Source organism: Engystomops pustulosus, chromosome 8, assembly GCF_040894005.1.
Source record: "Engystomops pustulosus chromosome 8, aEngPut4.maternal, whole genome shotgun sequence".
In the NCBI taxonomy this organism is placed as follows: Eukaryota; Metazoa; Chordata; class Amphibia; order Anura; family Leptodactylidae; genus Engystomops; species Engystomops pustulosus.
This window is the reverse complement of record NC_092418.1, coordinates 46,313,233-46,331,045: the sequence shown is the minus strand read 5'-3', so window position 1 is coordinate 46,331,045 and position 17,813 is coordinate 46,313,233. Positions and strand designations below refer to the sequence as shown.

General features: G+C 41.7%; 1 protein-coding gene across 2 annotated transcripts; it reads left to right on the top strand.

Moving 5' to 3' along the window:
* The first annotated feature begins 4 nt into the window (after positions 1-4).
* On the top strand, positions 5-7,648 carry CPSF4 (cleavage and polyadenylation specific factor 4). Of its 2 annotated transcripts, none has more exons than XM_072120836.1 (8): positions 5-139; positions 2,115-2,165; positions 2,263-2,415; positions 3,949-4,044; positions 4,130-4,223; positions 6,442-6,514; positions 6,900-7,070; positions 7,309-7,648. In XM_072120836.1, exons 1-8 carry the CDS (start codon positions 37-39, stop codon positions 7,375-7,377), a joined length of 810 nt encoding a protein of 269 aa, XP_071976937.1. In that variant the 5' UTR covers positions 5-36; the 3' UTR covers positions 7,378-7,648. The 2 variants fall into 2 exon arrangements, with proteins under 2 accessions (XP_071976937.1, XP_071976936.1); XM_072120835.1 differs by having other exon boundaries at positions 6,897-7,070.
* The last annotated feature ends 10,165 nt before the right edge of the window (positions 7,649-17,813 follow it).

Sequence of the window (17,813 nt, the reverse complement as noted above, 5' to 3'; positions counted from 1 at the left end):
TTCCCGGTGTGTGTGCGGCTCTGTGCTCCGGTCACCATGCAGGAGCTCATCGCGTGTGTGGATCATATTCGCTTCGACCTGGAGCTGGCGGTGGAGCAGCAGCTGGGGGCACAACCTCTGCCCTTCCCGGGCATGGACAGTGAGTGATGGGGCCTGGTACATCCTGGGGCACTGTACTGGGGCAGCCTCAGCCTGATGGGGGTTATGACGGGTGATGAAACTTTCCTGCAGCACGTGCCCCTGTGGATCTAGTGCTCGCTGGTATCAGCTGTCACCCAGCTTTCCCGGCCCCTGAGCAGCGCATCTGCCTGGCTGTAGGACTCTGCTTTACTGGATCATGTGATTCATCAGTGTGCAGGGTCAGGCTTCAGGTGCTTTGTCCCACCTATTGGTGGTCAGTTATCCAGAGGTTGGGTTGTGATGGGGGGCACTTTTCTGGCCGCAGCCCCTCTCCTGATCATACAGGGTGATGTAGCGTTGTAAGCACAGATCATCAGGGACACAATGACAGCAGCCATATTAGGCTGTAGAGCTGTGAAGGCTAACCTATTAGAGATTGAGTTCTCAAAATGAGACCCAAAACAAACTAGCTTTTCCCAAAGTGCCAACACAGCAATTAAGGCAGTAACAATCTTATTGCTACCAGAATCTTTGATCTCCAAACCGCCCCTGTCCATAGAGAGGTCTCTAAATGCCATCTCTGGCACCACTGCTCTAGAGGGACCTGGCAGTAGTCAGATTGGCAGCCTTCATGCTGATGGAATTTGTGTCACAGACGATCTCATCTCACCCATGTCAGTGGCCACATTCCCAAGATACCAGGTGGTAAAGGTGGCAGGGGGTCCAGTGCATTGCGTTTGCATCAGACCATCTGAACGTGGAGCACATGGGCATTGACTCACCTTGGCTTCACTTAGCTCCAACTTCCAAGAGGATGCAAGTCACCTGACCCTGCTGCCTTCACCACCTGGAATCAAGAGAAAACAGACACGTGTAAGGATACAAGGTTTGTGACTCTAAACACCAACTGCATGATGGCACTAAACCTACTGCCGGGTTTCCTTTAGCAACAATGTATTTCATGTGCCCCTTCTAAGACTACATTTACACTGTGTGGAACAGAAGTCTGTGACTAACCAGACAAGTACCTATAACATGCTGTGCTGTTTATACTGGAAACTTATGTAAATACAGGCAGTCCCCAGGTTACGTGCAAGATAGGTTCTACAGGTTTGTTCTTAAGTTGAATTTGTATGAAAGTCGGAACTGTATATTTTATAACTATAACCCCAGGCGAAATTTTTTTTGGTCTCTATGACTATTGGGTTTTAAAACTGTTAAAGTTGATTATTGTAGCCTAGAGCTAAAGTATAGTAAATTGTCAAAATCCAGAGGTCCTTTTGTAACTAGGGGTCATCTGTAAGTCAGGTGTTCTTAAGTAGGGGACCGCCTGTACATGACATGTGCTTATTGGTCTGTCAATACATCAGAAACTTTTGTGGCTTGTAATGTACTAAGCCTTTTGTTCCAGAGATACTCAAGAGACTTATTAACTAAACAGTGTAGCCATTATCTGAGCTCCCCCCAGAGGCAGGAGATGAGTAGACATCTGGTGCCCTATAACTTTATACTATTCCCTATAACTTATCTCAAGATAAAGGATTATTAAATGTGTTGTGTTGAAGTAGAGAAGGACAACTTGTCGCTGTCCTGTTCCTCATGGTATAGCGATCACACAGACAGGCCACCGCTATATTTGGCTTTATGTGAGCACAGCACTGCGCTATCTCCCCCAGTCCTATAGAGATGAAGGGAGCAGAAGAGTCTCTAGAAAAGACCCCTGTTGTAGTGATGGTGGGAGGTGCACCCCACTGTTCAGAGCATATTACATATCCCAAAAATAAGTTGCTTTGAAGATTCTTCTCATAACTTCTTTATATTTGCCTGACCGCATCTCCCTAGACATGTGGCTTAATATCTTATCACGTTAGTATAATTCAGGCCTTGGTTAATGGTTCATGAATATTGTAATTTTCTTTGGGATCATGGATACTGGACGAAAGGAAATGTTTTTCAGTTTTGTCCTCGTGTTAATACTGTCTTTCTTCCCGCAGAGTCCGGGGCGGCTGTTTGCGAGTTCTTTTTGAAGTCCGCCTGCAGCAAAGGTGAATAGTCCTCTGCATTTATATGTTGATTTCTTCTCATCCACAATACTTTCTATATTGTATATGTATTTATTCGCCATTATATCATGGTTTTTAGGGGGTATGTGCCCTTTTCGTCACATTAGTGGGGAGAAGACTGTGGTCTGTAAGCACTGGTTACGAGGGCTGTGTAAGAAAGGTGACCAGTGTGAGTTCTTGCACGAATATGACATGACCAAAATGCCAGAATGTTACTTCTACTCAAAGTTTGGTAAGTTACTTTGTATCTTTGTGTCAGCATTTTGTTGTAAAATTTCCCTGTATAGGGAACAGAGACCTTACATCTGTGTGTTTATTTTTAAAGCAAAACTCGCCAGATCTTACTCCATTAAACTAATAGCACCCTCAGGTAGGGTATAATAAGAGCTTACCGAATCAGTCCCGGTCCCCAATGGGGCTCACAATCTAATCAACCTACTAGTATGTCTTCAAGTGCGGGAGGAAACTGGAGGAAACACACACTCAAACGTGGAGAGAACATACAAACTCTTTGCAGATGTTGACCTGTATGAAATGTCCTTTCTAGAATTCCCCTTCTTATGAGAAATCTCGACTACTTACCTATAAAGGAATAAAAAAGGGAGGGAACTGGATCTTTATCTGCAGGTCACATTTACGTCTATGGGGCTCATTTACTAAGGGTTTCTATCGGGTTTCTGGAATATTTCCTTTTTGCGCCGAATTGCCCCAGGTTTTTGGCGCACGCGATCAGATTGTGCCGCACCGGCATGCATGCGACAGAAATGGGGGGGTGCTGTCAGACAACCCGACTGATTCGGACAAACCGCGGAATTTTAAAACAAAATTGTGTCGTAAGATCAAGCACTTACAAGCACCAGGAAGAAGGTGAACTACGGCGGATCTCAGCGGGGAAGCAACACATGCAGGAAATTGGATGCACGACCTTAGTGAATCGCATCAGACCCGAATCCTTGTCGGAGAACGCACCACGGGATTGTGACAGGACCGGGTAAGTAAATCTGCCCCTATATCTTTAACTGCCTTTATCTCTGCTTTTGCAGCTCTCTGAACTACAAGCCTGTTGCAGTCTGAAAGATTAAATAATCTTTAATATGACATTAGAGGCCTTTAGAAGTGAAAATAGGCGCTTTTGACACGCAGCCTTTAAACTGTACTTGTCTTTGGCAAATGCTTGTCTGCTAATTTTTATGTGACTTGTAAACAGGTGAGATTTCACAAAAAAGAGTTAATGCTTAAAGGACATTTCATTCACTTCCTGAAGGTTCTGTTAGTTTGGTGGAGTCATAGCAGGCGACAATATCCCCTTAAAGGCTTCTTTACTTCTAGAAAAAAAAATTAGCATGCCTGCCTTAGGCTACATTCACATTCACATGAATGTGAGCACACATCGGTACGCCGGAGAGGATGAGGTATCAGCTCTGCTCACCCCTTCCCTATCCATAGGAATTAGCGCTGCACGCTTCCCCCATATACAGTACTGCAGCCGGGTCGCTATAGGTGTCTATGGGGATGTATATTCACCCTTGTGAATGGGGCCTAACTTATATTTTACGGCATTTGTACGGAGTCAGTATTGATTCTTTATGAAAGGAGCTTTACACAGTTTAGGTTTTGTTGGATAAACCCTTGTAAATTAGATCGAATTTAAGACGTTGACCCATCAAGTTATACATATAAACCTACAAAATAAATTTTGAATTACATTTATTTTTATTTCAAGACAAACAAAATAAGTTATATTTCATGAAATCTTTGTTTTTAGGTGAATGCAGTAACAAGGAGTGCCCGTTTTTACATATTGACCCAGAATCAAAGATAAAAGATTGTCCGTGGTACGATCGAGGCTTCTGTAAACATGGTAAGGTGTATATGGATTCATTGCTGATGTGGAAGTCTGATGTCGATGTGACAGTCTGTATTCAAAAGCTATATTTTTCTTCTAGGTCCTCTATGCAGGCATCGGCATACACGTAGAGTCATTTGTGTCAACTATCTAGTAGGATTTTGTCCTGATGGCCCCAGCTGTAAATTCATGCAGTGAGTACATTTCTTCCGATTTGTGTTCTGTATTTGTAAGAATACAGGTATTATCAGGAAAGGCTCTGTTCCTGAAGACTAAGAACGATCAGGGAAAATTCTTATACTGGAGCGGACAGCTATGTATAGATTATTTGCATAACACAGTTTGTTTCATTAGCATAATTATATAAGTTGATTTTTAGAAGAAAGGAGGCCATGGCTAACAAACATAAGAAGATTACCACAGTCACAGTGCCTGGATCTATTCTAACGTGAATTATTATTTACTAACTCCATTAACCCCCTTTCCTCTGATACCGCAACCTGTTCACTCTCCTCCTTTTGAGCCAGTCACAGAGGAAGAATTGTCCAGGCTCCTCTCCTCACCTCTCCTCTGCTCGCCTGGTCTATTCTCAACTTTCCCGTTTTCTCTCGCCTAACTCCCTCCTTGACCCCCTACAATCTGGTTTCCGCTCTATGCACTTTACTAAAACGGCCCTTACTTAAGCTCTTCCTCAGGATGCTTTGCTGCATTGGCCTGAAGGACACTGCACTATCTTGGTTTTCTTCCAATCTCGCACTTTTTCAGTGTCACCATTTCTGGATCTATCCGCATCTATCTTCTGTTACTCTCTGTCATGGAAACCTAATCTTTCTAAGAACGAACTTCTTGTCTTTCCACCATCCACTAACAGCGTCTATCCTAACCTCTCCACATCAGTCTGTGGGGTCACCATAACCCGGAAGCAGCAGGCCCGCTGTCTTGGGGTTGTGCTGGACTCGGACCACTCCTTTGAATGTGTTGCTCAATCTCTTGCTCACTCTTGCCGCATGCATTTCAGAAACATCTCTAGAATCCTACCATTTCTCACACTTGAAACTTGTTAAATGCTAAGTGTTCCTCTGATGCCTAGACTACTGTAACTCTATTAATCGGTCACCAAACTCTCTCCTCTCCAATCTATTCTTAATGCAGCAGCCAGGCTAGTTTTTCAGACCAAACGCTACACAGATGCCTCCAGTTCTTGGCAGTCACTGCACTGGCTGCCTGTCTCCTTTTGAATACAATCATAATTAAAATTGTAACCCTCATCCACAAAGCTCTGCATAATGCTGCACCTCTTTACCTCTGCTCTCTCATTTCAGCCTATCGTCCTACCCATGCTCTTCGATCTGCCAGTGATCTTAGATTAATCTCTACCTTAAAGGAAACCTACCACTGCTGATGGTAGGTATTAGCTGTAAACACCGGGCACCAGCTCAGGGTGAGCTGGTGCCGGAGCTTACCTTCGCTATATCGCGGTTTAAACACATTTTGATGAACAGACCCGAGGTAGCTTCGGCGCTGCGCGAGGCCGTCCGCGCTCGCGCCTCCATACGAAGTTCCTGAGCTACCTCGGGTCTGTTCATCAAAATGTGTTTAAACCGCGATACAGCGGTTTAAAACACTAGCAAAGGTAAGCTCCGGTGTTTACATCTAATACCTACCATCAGCAGTGGTAGGTTTCCTTTAATTTGAACCTCCCACTCGCGTCTCCAAGACTTGTTTAGAGCTGCACCCATTCTATGCAATGCTCAGACTAACACCCAACCTCCAAACTTTCAAATGTGCTCTTAAACCCCATCTCTTTAGGCAAGCCTATAACACTCGTTAACTTCATGAAGTTTTAACTGTCTTTGCTAACCCGTCCTGTGTCCTCCTCCCATCTGTTATCCAGCAACCAACCAGACACCAAGGTCAGGCTTCTATGCAGTCCCATTCTACTCAGACTTTGTATATAAGATGATGGCTGATGACTGGGTCAAGCTACAGCATTTCTATTTATAATTTGTTCTATTCCCTTATGAAGAATGGCTGGACCATAATATAAGCTTTTTACCTCTTGTGTCACCCCACTCTTCCTCATAGACTGTAAGCTCTTGTGAGCAGGTTCCTCACTCCTTTTGTTCCATATGAATGTTTGTGCTCTGTCATGTTTTATTATTTGTATTTATCCCCTATGCTTTGTAAAGCGCTACGGAATATGAGGGCGCAATATAAAGATTATTATTATTACTTTGATGGTAGATTTACTTTAAATCATTCTGTGCAAAAATAGACAAAAAATATTTAAAATGCAAAAAAGTAGACAATTTTGGATGTGCAAGTCTTTCATGTTTTCTTGAATTTGTAATATTGTGTGATTTTTGAGCAATATAATTTGCAGTGTTGAATAAAATGTATTTGATTTTGCAGTCCACGCTTTGAATTGCCAATGGGAGCTACCGAACAACCTCCTCTACCTCAACAGACCCAGAACCAGCAAAAGGTGGTTAACATTCTGCACTTTCTCATTATATGGTAGAGATGTTAACTAGAAAATGTCTATAGAGTTCTTCTTGCCAAAGTTTACAATGTTTTTTATAGTACACACTAACACCCACCATGCATTAATACAATACCACTAGGATGAAGGATAGTAAACCTTAAAAAAAAAAAAAAAATTAAAAACAAGAAGCTAAAAGAATAGTGGATCCTGCCAGAGGGGGCATACACCAGTATGTCAGTGTGCTTAGTTTACAATCCTTTATCTTGGTGGTAAATGTCCTTTTAATGTAAAGAAAAATTTCCTGAAATAATATATATCTTTGCTATATCACTGTGTGTCCTATGACATTTTTAATCTATTTGTATAAATCCATCCATACCAGCAGCAAAATAACAACCAGTCCTCACAGAGATCATCGTCCCTCATACAGTTAACAAGCCAGAGTTCGCCTCTTGGTCAGCAGCGATCTCCACAAACCATTGGGGTCATGCAGTCACAGAACAATAATGTAGGAAATCGGGGGCCAAGACCACTCGACCAGGTTACCTGTTACAAGGTAAGAGACTTGTGGATGCTGTTATATTGTCACCTATACAAACCAGGTATATAGGGTCGTATCCTGCGCTAGTTTTGGCTAAAGTCTGTGTCGACAGAAATATATTCTCCAGCTTAAAAACGCATTAACATTGTATTGAACATTTTATGTTGTATCAATCGAAGGCCCAAATGAATCAAATTGGTGATACGTGAACGAGCCCAGGTCTCTACTGATGTCTATCACTTTATATTTGCAGTGTGGAGAGAAGGGGCACTACGCCAACAGATGTACAAAGGGTCATTTGGCCTTCCTGAGCGGACAGTGACTGTGAAGCCCCACGTGTCGTCTGGAGGATCCGCTTGTTTGAGAAGTAAAAGCTTTTTCTTACGTGGAGAAGTAAAAGGACACTGGGCTTTATTTTTTTTTTTTATACAAATATATAATTTTAAATTTTTTCAAATGTCAGGGTTTTTCTCTTCTGTAAATAATTGAGCAAACATTTAATTTAGTCCGCAATTTCTAAAGAAAAATTTCCCATGTTTGGTCACTTTCCAAAATTATATTTTGCCGATTTTTCAGGGTTTTTTTTTCTTTTTTTTTAATAAAAAGTGTACATTTCTTTGTACTGATCTACTGCCTTTATTTCATTTTGTAATTCAGTGCTCTAATACATCACACTTTATTATCTATTCATAATGAAAAATTAAGTGCTCCGCTATATAAAGCACGGATGCTAAAGCGAACCTGTTACCAGGAATGTCATTTTTAGCTGGTGAGAGGTTCCAATAGCCTAATCCAGTGATGGCGAACCTATGGCACGGGTGCCAGAGGTGGCACTCAGAGCCCTTTCTGTGGGCACTCAGGACATCAGCCCAGGACAGCGTTCACCAAACAGGACCAAATCTATCAAATCTTCCTGCTGTTCCAGGTAACTTGGAGAGGAACTATAATGAAAGTCTCAATTTGCCCTCCTTCTTTCTACTGTATTGGAGGCCTTAGGCGGCCCATACAATTGAAAGAAGTGGAAGAACAGGTAGCAATAAGTTACTGCTTAAAATGCCACATTGGCACTTAACGGTAAATAAGGGGATTTTGGTTGTAGTTCGGGCACTCTGTCTCTAAAAGGTTCGCCATCACTGGCCTAATCTATGCTTATTAAAAAAAAATGAATCATTTCAGTACTTTTTATCAGTTTATTACACGTTACCTGGCTCCCTGCTAGCAGCATGTGAGGAGTTCCTGGGGTGGGGAGCTACAGCCTCCTCTTTTCCACACTCATTCAGCTCCCTCCCCACTTCCTTTCATGTGCATTAAGCAGCCAGAGGAGGGAGATGCATGAGTGTGGTGGAGAGGAGACGGGGAGCCAGGGATTTAAATTAAACTTTTCTAAAGTATGGAAACTATTCAGTATGCTGACTAAGGCATTTTAAAAGTCAGCATGCCATAGGGTATGGGAACCTGTCATCAGCTAAAAATGACACTCCTGGTGACATGTTTATTCATTTATGTGCTTAAAGTGAACAAGTCCCCTGAGGGAGCGTTCACACATTACATTTTGGCCTCTGCTTTCATTGAGTTTAAAATGCGTTACAACAGTTGAGGAGAGATGATTTGCCTAATTACATTACTGTTTACATTTTGTTAACATATGCATTAACAAAACACATGCAGTAACTCATTGTTAACACATGTTAACATCACGTTTAACATCCGTTTAGTAAACGCAGATATTAATAGTAATTTTCTCAGCTGTTTTAATGCATTTCAAACACAGGCCAAAACGCAACGTCTGAACGTGCCCTTAGGGTACCTGCAGGGTAGTTGCTATAAGATATACTAGTGGATAGACATTACGCACATCTCAGAAACCAACCAAAACCGTTTCTGATGTGACTTTATTGCCTTGACAGAAAGCGGAGCTCTATTTTTGCACTGCAAAGTTTGATTTCTGAACAATGATCCTTGGCAATAACGGAAATGTCTCTTATTAGCTGTGGATCAGACATTTTTTCTGCATTGTGTGTATGGAATTGTCATAAATCCCATAAACTACACCGCTACTGTAGTATTCTGCAGATGTACCACACGTATCAGCACGTCTACAGGTACTTAGTATCTTTTTATGGGAAATATAATGTTGGGGAAACTACTTCTTGTAGTAGCTCCCAATGCACATTGCCTATTGCTGCAGCAGCTGCATCCCCTGTTTTTGGCTTACTCTACTGTTAGGGGAAAAAATGTTTCCAAACAGTAGATTTCACAAAAGTCTAGGGGAACAGCCAGATATTTGTTCCAAAAATCACCTATAACTACGAGAGAAAATTAATATTTTTCATTTTTAATAGCATTTTATTAAGTTTTTAGGTTTCACAAGTTTTAGATGGAATATTATATCACTACTGTAGCTCAATATGTCAAATTATACACTCCAATGTATACAAGTTTTCCTTAGCATTATGACCACATCCCCCTGTTCCACCCTGCCAATTAGTGTCATAGTGGGGAGAAGACCTGCAGAATGGCTGTGAGGTTACCGCTGGGGTAAATTCTGCAACATATGTAAAAATTGTTAGGCTGTGTTCACATGTTCTGGTTAAATTGACTTTTGTAATCAGTAGTGTCAAGTTTTGCATCATTTAATGTTCAAAAGATGTGGTGTTCATTGATTGTAATTCGTCCAGAATGTATGAACACAGGGTGAACCATAGGTTCTGGTTTGGACCTCAAAAACAGCATCCTGAAACCTGAAGTGGAGTGAATGAAAGAGGAATCTGCACTTGTTTTGGCTTTGAAAACTGTGACAGAAAACAAAGATGAAATCTACCACATGGATGCAGTATTCTACACCAAGCAGTTACTTGCTGGTTTGTTTACGGTTTTCATTTTTTTTTTTTTATTAGTAAACCATCTTTTTAAATTATGCAAATGAGCCTAAAGGGCTCCTGTCTACATCACAGAAGCCCCTTCTAGCTCCATTGTCTGCTAATTATTCACTTCTCCATTCAGTTCTCTGGCTGGAGAGGGGCGGAGGCAAGAATAAAAGCAGAGTGGAGGCGTGAATAATTAGCAGATGACAGAGCCAGCAGGGGCTCCTGTGAAATAAGCCTTGAGGCTTATTTGCATAATTTTAAAAGTCTATTTTCAATAAAACTAAGCTATTAAAAGAAAAAAAGAATGGATCTGGTAAGAGAGCAGCTTGGTTTAGAAGCACAGCATCCAGGTGGACTACCTTTAACCGCTTAAGGACCGGGCCCTTTCCCGTTTTTTCATTTCCATTTTTCACTCCCCACCTTCAAAAATCTATAACTTTTTTTATTTTTACACGTAAAAATCTGTGTGACGGCTCTTTTTTTGCGTAACAAATTGCACTTCATAGTGATCACATTGAATATTCCATGCCATGTACTGGGAAACGGGAAAAAAATTCCAAATGCAGTGAAACTTGTGAAAAAACGCATTTGTGTCGTATTCTTGTGGGCTTGGATATTACGGCTTTCACTTCACGCCACAAATGACGCATCTAATTTATTCTTTGGGTCGGTACGATTACAGGGATACCAAATTTGTATAGGTTTTATAATGTTTTCATACATTTACAAAAATTAAAACCTCATGAACAAAAATTTTTTATTTTGCCGTCTTCTTGTGCTTATAACTTTTTCATACTTTGGTGTATGGAGTTGAGGGTGGTGTCATCTTTTGCGACTTTTGATGATGTTTTCAATGATATTATTTTTAGGACTGTACGACCTTTTGATCACTTTTTATAGAATTTTTTATTTTATTTTTTAAATGGCAAAAAAGTGCCAGTTTTGACTTTGGACGCGGTTTTCCGTTACGGGGTTAAACGCAGTGAAAAACCGTTATTATATTTTGATAGATCAGGCATTTTCAGACGCGGCGATACCTAATGTGTTTATGATTTTTACTGTTTATTTATATCAGTTCTAGGGAAAGGGGGGTGATTTGAATTTTTAGGGTTTTTTTATTATAATTTTTTTTTTTTTTTTTTTTACTATTTTTCAGACTCCCTAGGGTACTTTAACCCTAAGTTGTCTGATCGATCCTACCATATACTGCCATACTACAGTATTGGCAGTATATGGGGATTTTACTCCTCATACATTACAATGTGCTGATAGCACATTGTAATGAATGGGTTAACCCGAAGTAGCTTCGGGTCTTCGTGAGACCCGAAGCTACCATGGCGACGGATCGCCGCTCCCCGATGACGTCACGGGGAGCGGCGATCCTCGGAAAGATGGCGGTGCCCACGCGCCGCCACCTGTTTGAAGCCGCCGGCAGCTTTGCTGGCGGCGATCAGCAAGAAAACACCCAGCTTTGCCGGCACCGATCGCGGGTGTTACCGGTAAGCCTTTGCTGCAATATGCAGCAGAGACTTACCGGCTATGGAGAGGGCTCGGCCCGCGAGCCCTCTCCATGCATCGGAACGCGACCGCCGCCGTGAATACACGGCGGGCGGTCGCGAACCGGTTATTTTACGGACACAACCCTAAACTGCATCAAAACTGATTGTGATGCAGTTTAAACTACAATGGCTCAGATTTACCAATCAATCTGCGCCAGAATTCTGCATAGCACAATACTGTGCAAATAAAGGGGTGCTCAGGTGCACATTTCCATCAGCCGCCACATTTATGTCAGAAGTCCGGCAGAAATGTAGCACACGCCACTTAAAAGGGTATTCCCACAAAGACAAGTTTCTTATATGAACTCAGTATAACAAAATAACACATTCTCTAATTCACTGTTATTAACCCCTTCCCGACGCGCGCTGTACTAGTACAGCGCGCCCCGGGTCCTGGTGCATGGAGAGGGCTCGCGGACAGAACCCTCTCCATAGCCGGGAAGTCTTTGCTGCATACAGCAGTAAAGGCTTACCAGTAACACCCGCGATCAGTTCTAGCACCAATCGCAGGTGTTTTCCCGCAGATCGTCGCTTCCCGTGACGTCATCAGGTCTCACAAAGACCCGAGGCTGTCTCGTTTTAACCCATTCATTACAATGTGCTAATTGCACATTGTAATGAATGAGGAGGAAAATACTGCAGTATGGCAGTATATGATAGGATCGATCAGACAACCTAGGGTTAAAGTACCCTAGGGAGTCTGAAAAATAGTAAAAGTACAAATAAAAAAAAGTTAAAAAAAAAAATTATAATAAAAAAACCTAAAAATTCAAATCACCCCTTTCCCTAGAACTAATATAAATAAACAGTAAAAATCATAAACACATAAGGTATCGCCGCATCCGAAAATGCCCCATCTATCAAAATATAATAACGGTTTTTCACTGCGTTTAACCCTGTAACAGAAAATAGCTCCCAAAGCCATTTTGAAAAATATAAAAAATGTATAAATGGTGATCAAAAGATCGCACAGTCCTAAAAATTATAGCAATGAAAACGCCATCAATAGTCGCAAAAAATGACACCACGCACAGCTCCATACACCAAAGTATGAAAACGTTATTGGCGCCAGAAGGGGGCAAAATAAAAAATAAAAAATTTAAATGTATTAAACATTATAAAACCTATACAAATTTGGTATCCACATAATCGTAGCGACCCAAAGAGTAGAGTAGACATGTTATTTGGTGCGCACAGTGAAAGCTGTAAAATCCAAGCCCACAAAAAAACATTGCAAATGTGTTTTTTCACCATTTTTACTGCATTCAGATTTTTTTTTCCCGCTTCCCAGTACATGGCATGGAATATTAAATACCGTCACTATGAAGTCAAATTTGTTACGCAGAAAATAAGCCATCACAGAGCTCTTTATGTGGAAAAATAAAAAAGGTATAGATTTTTGAAGGTGGTGAGTGAAAAATGGAAGTGAAAAAATTAAAAAGGGCCAGGTGGTTAAGGGGTTAACAAAAATGCTGCATTTCACAGATATAATTCTATCTATCAGTCCTCCTGTACACAATTTCAGCTGCCCCTAGACAGGACCCTGTAACTTCTGACTTGGGGTTGGGTGCCATCTTGAATGAGATGTGCAGATGAGTTTTCTGTCTCTGCTGTGTTGCTGTAGCCACGCCCCCTGCAAGGAGCTCAGAGACACTGACAGATTGCATCCTGCCAGCACATGGTGAGGAGAGAGAGGCCGCAAGCTACAAGGAGATAAGTGATCCGGGAGAAGGGGGAGGCAGGCATTTATCTGTGAGATGTAGCAGAGCTCACAGTGTAAAGCTACATTCACATGGCGGTATGCCGCCGTGTGCTGGAGAGGAGGTGACCCCCTCCATAGAACACAGCGGTGCATGGCCGCAGACACAGGAAAAGAAAGAGCCATCGCATATATATATATCCCGACAGACGGGCGTGTGAATGAGGTCTAACTGTGTCTATCAGCCTATGTGTAATCTCAAGCATCTCTTATCTCTGATCTGTCTTGTTTCTTTGTGTGTCAGAAGCCAGATAAAAGTGTATATACACCTTGTACCCTGATAATCTAACCACATTGTCACCGCACAAAACAAGATGGGTTATAATGTGTCTGCTTAGAGTCCCCTCCCACACCCTGGGATTTTGCACTGAGCTCCCGAGGGAGAGATTGGAGCTAAAACAGCAATAAAACTGAGTAACATTGTAAAGTAAGAGGTTAAAATGATCTTTATTGTGTTAACATCACTAGGGGATTTAATTGAGATTGAGGGGATTTTCTTTAGTGGGAAAACCCCTTTAAACTGAGTGCATCAGAAAATCTCTGCTGCACTTTGTTCATGCACTCCAGGCCCAGATTCATGAAGACTGGTGCACGCTGCAGATTTGGGTGGACTACACAGTCTACTCCACCACTCCTGTTCCCTGCACTCTCAGGCCTTGTAAAATGCAGATCCACTGTCAGCACCTTCAAACTGGACTTAATTTCTTACTTTTGTACAATTTCAAAAACCTACAACATACAGTGTGAAAACATGCAAATACATTTTCCAGGATGAGATAAGGATAACCACGCCTCTTTTAGCTACATTGTATGGCAGCAAATTTGACATCAAGCATGACCTACAGGAAGCCTTATGTCATGATGTGGGATTAAAACCAAACCAGTATATCTATTCCAGGAGGAACAGACTTCTAACTGTAGACAGCACTGTTTCTACATGATTAGGTCTCCTCAGTACAGCATAGGGAGCTGGTTTGGAATGAGAGGCTTGTGACAAGGGTCGGGAAGTAAGAGTTCTCCTTTCGGAGACTGCCAATTAAGGCCACTTAAAGTGGTTAAAAATACTTAATCTTAGGGTGATGCCACCCTTAGGCTGTGGTCACACGTTCCGTTGTGTTCATACCGCAACGTTAGCACATGGGCGCAAGTATTGTTTAAATCCAAGACACCAGGGCCTAGTTAAGAATCGCATGCATTTTCCCCTGTTGCCATCTTCCCAGTCCGTGCCCCGTGTAAACAAACAGGAGCACGGAAACCCCGCTGCATTCAGCTTCTCGCCGGCCACGCCCATTCGTCCCTATTCCCAGCGCTGAATAAAGTGGGTCGGGTGGACGTGGCCGGACATAAGCTAAATGCAGAACAGCTTCCATGTGCCTGTATGTTTACATGGACCACGGACCGGAGAGATGACAGTGCAGGACACTGGGAGGGACCACAGAGGTAAGTACATGTTAATTTTTTTAACTAGCCTTTTCCTGGCCAACGGAGTTTTTTCCCTCTGACAACCCCATCAACACAACAGAAATGTAATTAGGCAAATCGCTCCTCAGCTATTGTATTGCGTTTCAAAACACAATTTAAAACAACATGTGAACGCATCCTACAATTCAGACAACATAGAGCAAGCGAGGTACTGTAGCGATTGCACCCAGATCTGAGACTGAGCCATCAGGTGTTCCATAGGTGAGGGCCTCCCCCTAGTAGTCATGTACTTTCAGGCTTTCACACTCCATAACACAAGTTAGTATGTGGAATTTTGGACATTCATTAATCCATCTGATTTGCAGAAATGTAAAAGCTGTATTTTGCATTTAGCCTGTACTGCGTTATGCACCAGGAAGATCAAGTATTTTAAACATTGAACCAATCAGGTAACTTCTGTGGGGCATCCTATGATTGTTAAGCAGAGCACATCTTATCAGGGCAGTATGTGGGTGTGTAATGAGATGAATTAATCATAATTAAACATATCTGAAATAAAACCTCACTTTCTGGGACTCTCCAACAACCCATGAAAATGGTATTATAAGCCTCCGGTTAGACATCTGCCATTCTGGACTACAAAATAAAATAAGCGGGTAAAAATGCATGAAGCGGTTTGTATACTGCTGGTCACATATTCTCTGAACACCCTACTACTGACCCGTGCAGGCGTTGCATTTGGATAAGAAGGGAAACAATCCTTCCATGCTATGATGATCTTTTACCACCATCAAGATCATACCTCTATAATTTGGCTTATCTTGTATGTAACAAAACCACCAAACCTCCAAGTCTATCTCCAGAAGTCGGCCCGAGTGATGTTGTGGTCATGCACCAAAGTCGATCGCCGTTTGATTTACTGACCATTAGCTTTATCATTGCTGTAAGTGGCATGTTTCCTGTCCACGGAGACACTTGTAAAGTAAGGGTGGACATAGGCCAAAATAGGATCAGTGAAAAAGCCAATGGGCACACACAGCTTGGTTCTCTCTACCAGGCTTCCCTAATTTATCACTGAGGAGAGTGACACGTGGCATGGTTGTTGCGTTTTGGAACACATTGAAAATGCCTTGCGCTTTCTTATTGTTGGATGGCGCATGCATTTTTAGTGAATTTAAGAACGCACCATGTGACAGCACCCTTAGGGCTTATTCACCTGGTAGTGATTGACTGTGCCCTTCATTTCACAAGCCAAGGACAGTGCTGGGGATGGGACTTCTTACATCATGATTATATGATTCACTGGGGGACATGTATCTTAGTTTTTTTTTCTGGTATATAATTGAGACTTTTGGTAGGTCTTTTTTCCTGTGATACATATGTTTAGTTTTTTGTATTTTGGTAGGCGCAACTTGCATTTTTTTTTTTTTTTTTTTTTAACTTTTGGTTTCAAATGTCTCAAGTGAACCCGGACACAAGCCATGTGAGGGGAGTCATGTAGAGGTGTGGAAACTACTGTATATTTTGGATGGGAGGCCATGACCAACATTTTTTTCTAGCCACACCCAAGGGCACATGAGGCTGCGGTCAAACGTGGCATTTGGGATGCATTTTTCTAATCATCACTTAAACGAAAGCTGTTTTACATGTTACATAGTTGGAAGTGTACGCAGCCGTGCTACCATTTTCACATCTGCTTACACTTCCAGCAATGCGCATCGGGAGGTGAGTACAGGGGGCAGGGGCTGCAGGCCATATACTGGGGGCATGAGTTAGTATGCTATATACCAAGCTTATAGTCGAGTCAATAGGTTTTCCCAGTATTTGTGTTAAAATTATACTCTAGTATATATGATTCCAATTTACATGTTAAAACAGGATCCAAGGAAAAAAAATCCTTCCTCTGGACCTGTCGTTGCCTAAAAAGCTACAAATAAAAAAAAAGGGAAAAGTTGCAAAGAACATCTGAAAATAAAGACACATAAGACACTGCACAAAGTGCAGACAAAAGGTGTATTTAAGAAACAAAAGTTGCAATACAGTCCCCCTATAAGTCCCTGCAATACAAAAGTGCCATATTATGTTCAATTTGTCTCAATTAACCATTTCTTCACCATTACATTCTTAAGTAATGGTGTACTATGCTCCTCTCTGCTTCTTCCAGGTTAAGCATAATCCATGACATTGTACTATAAAACCCTTTATAAGAGTTTATGAAAATATTAAAAAGGAACGGGCCTAATACTGACCATTTTTGAACTTCACTAATAACACAGAAGCTTGAAAATTATGCACTTCACTGAAATGTTGCACTTGAAATAAATTAACTTAAACTTGGATTACATCTGATACGTTGGAGGGCTGCTTGCTTCTCTACTATGAGCTACAGTTATGGGGGAATATGTATACTATCTCCCCATCTTCAAAGAAAGAAAAATACATGTAGTTTATAGTATGGAAAAACAATTGTTGTTGCGGTGAACAATTCGCCCCTACGGAGCACTCACGGAACAAGACCGGTCCACAAAGTCTCAATGTAAAGCAGGTTTTTTTTTAGAGAAAATAATTAATTTTCCTTCTAGCCGGAGCTCCAGAGTTCTTCTGGTCCTTCTCCTCATCCAAGCTGGCCAACCCAGGATATCACCTCCAAGGTGCCCCGGAAGAAGCCTTGGAGGCGAAACCCTTGGTTGGGCAGCTTGGTTGAGCTAGCCTCCCGCTATTAATTTTGATGCGCAATTTTACTTATGTTTGTGAGTTTGTTTTTTAATAAATTCTCAACCTGTTGAAACACACTACACCATCTGCCTATATGTTCCTCGTAGCAATATCGTCTGACAAGAATCAGTTAAGAGACGAAAGGGGAATAAACGCAGTGGTGCTGGTCTGAACTGAGGCATAGGTATCCATTCAACGAAATCCAGCATTAGCAATGACAGATCCTTCTGATGAAACTAACACTATAGGAGAAGGATTACAAGAACTCTGGAGCTCCGGCTAGAAGGAAAATTGATTATTTTCTCTTTAAAAAAAAACTGCTTTAAAGTATGGAGTTTATACTATGAGGTGTAAAAGAACAATTCTAAAGATGACATGAATATATGACATTTAGGTTATGTGGGGATATTTACAGAAAGGACGACACATCCAGAGG

What these genes read in the sequence shown, in the direction of transcription:
- CPSF4 (XM_072120835.1), top strand. Translation starts at nt 37, where the DNA reads ATGCAGGAGCTCATCGCGTGTGTGGATCATATTCGCTTCGACCTGGAG. An exon ending in TTACTTCTACTCAAAGTTTG is followed by an intron (nt 2,416 to 3,948) that starts GTAAGTTACTTT and finishes CTTTGTTTTTAG; the next exon opens with GTGAATGCAGTAACAAGGAG. An exon ending in TCGAGGCTTCTGTAAACATG is followed by an intron (nt 4,045 to 4,129) that starts GTAAGGTGTATA and finishes TTTTTCTTCTAG; the next exon opens with GTCCTCTATGCAGGCATCGG.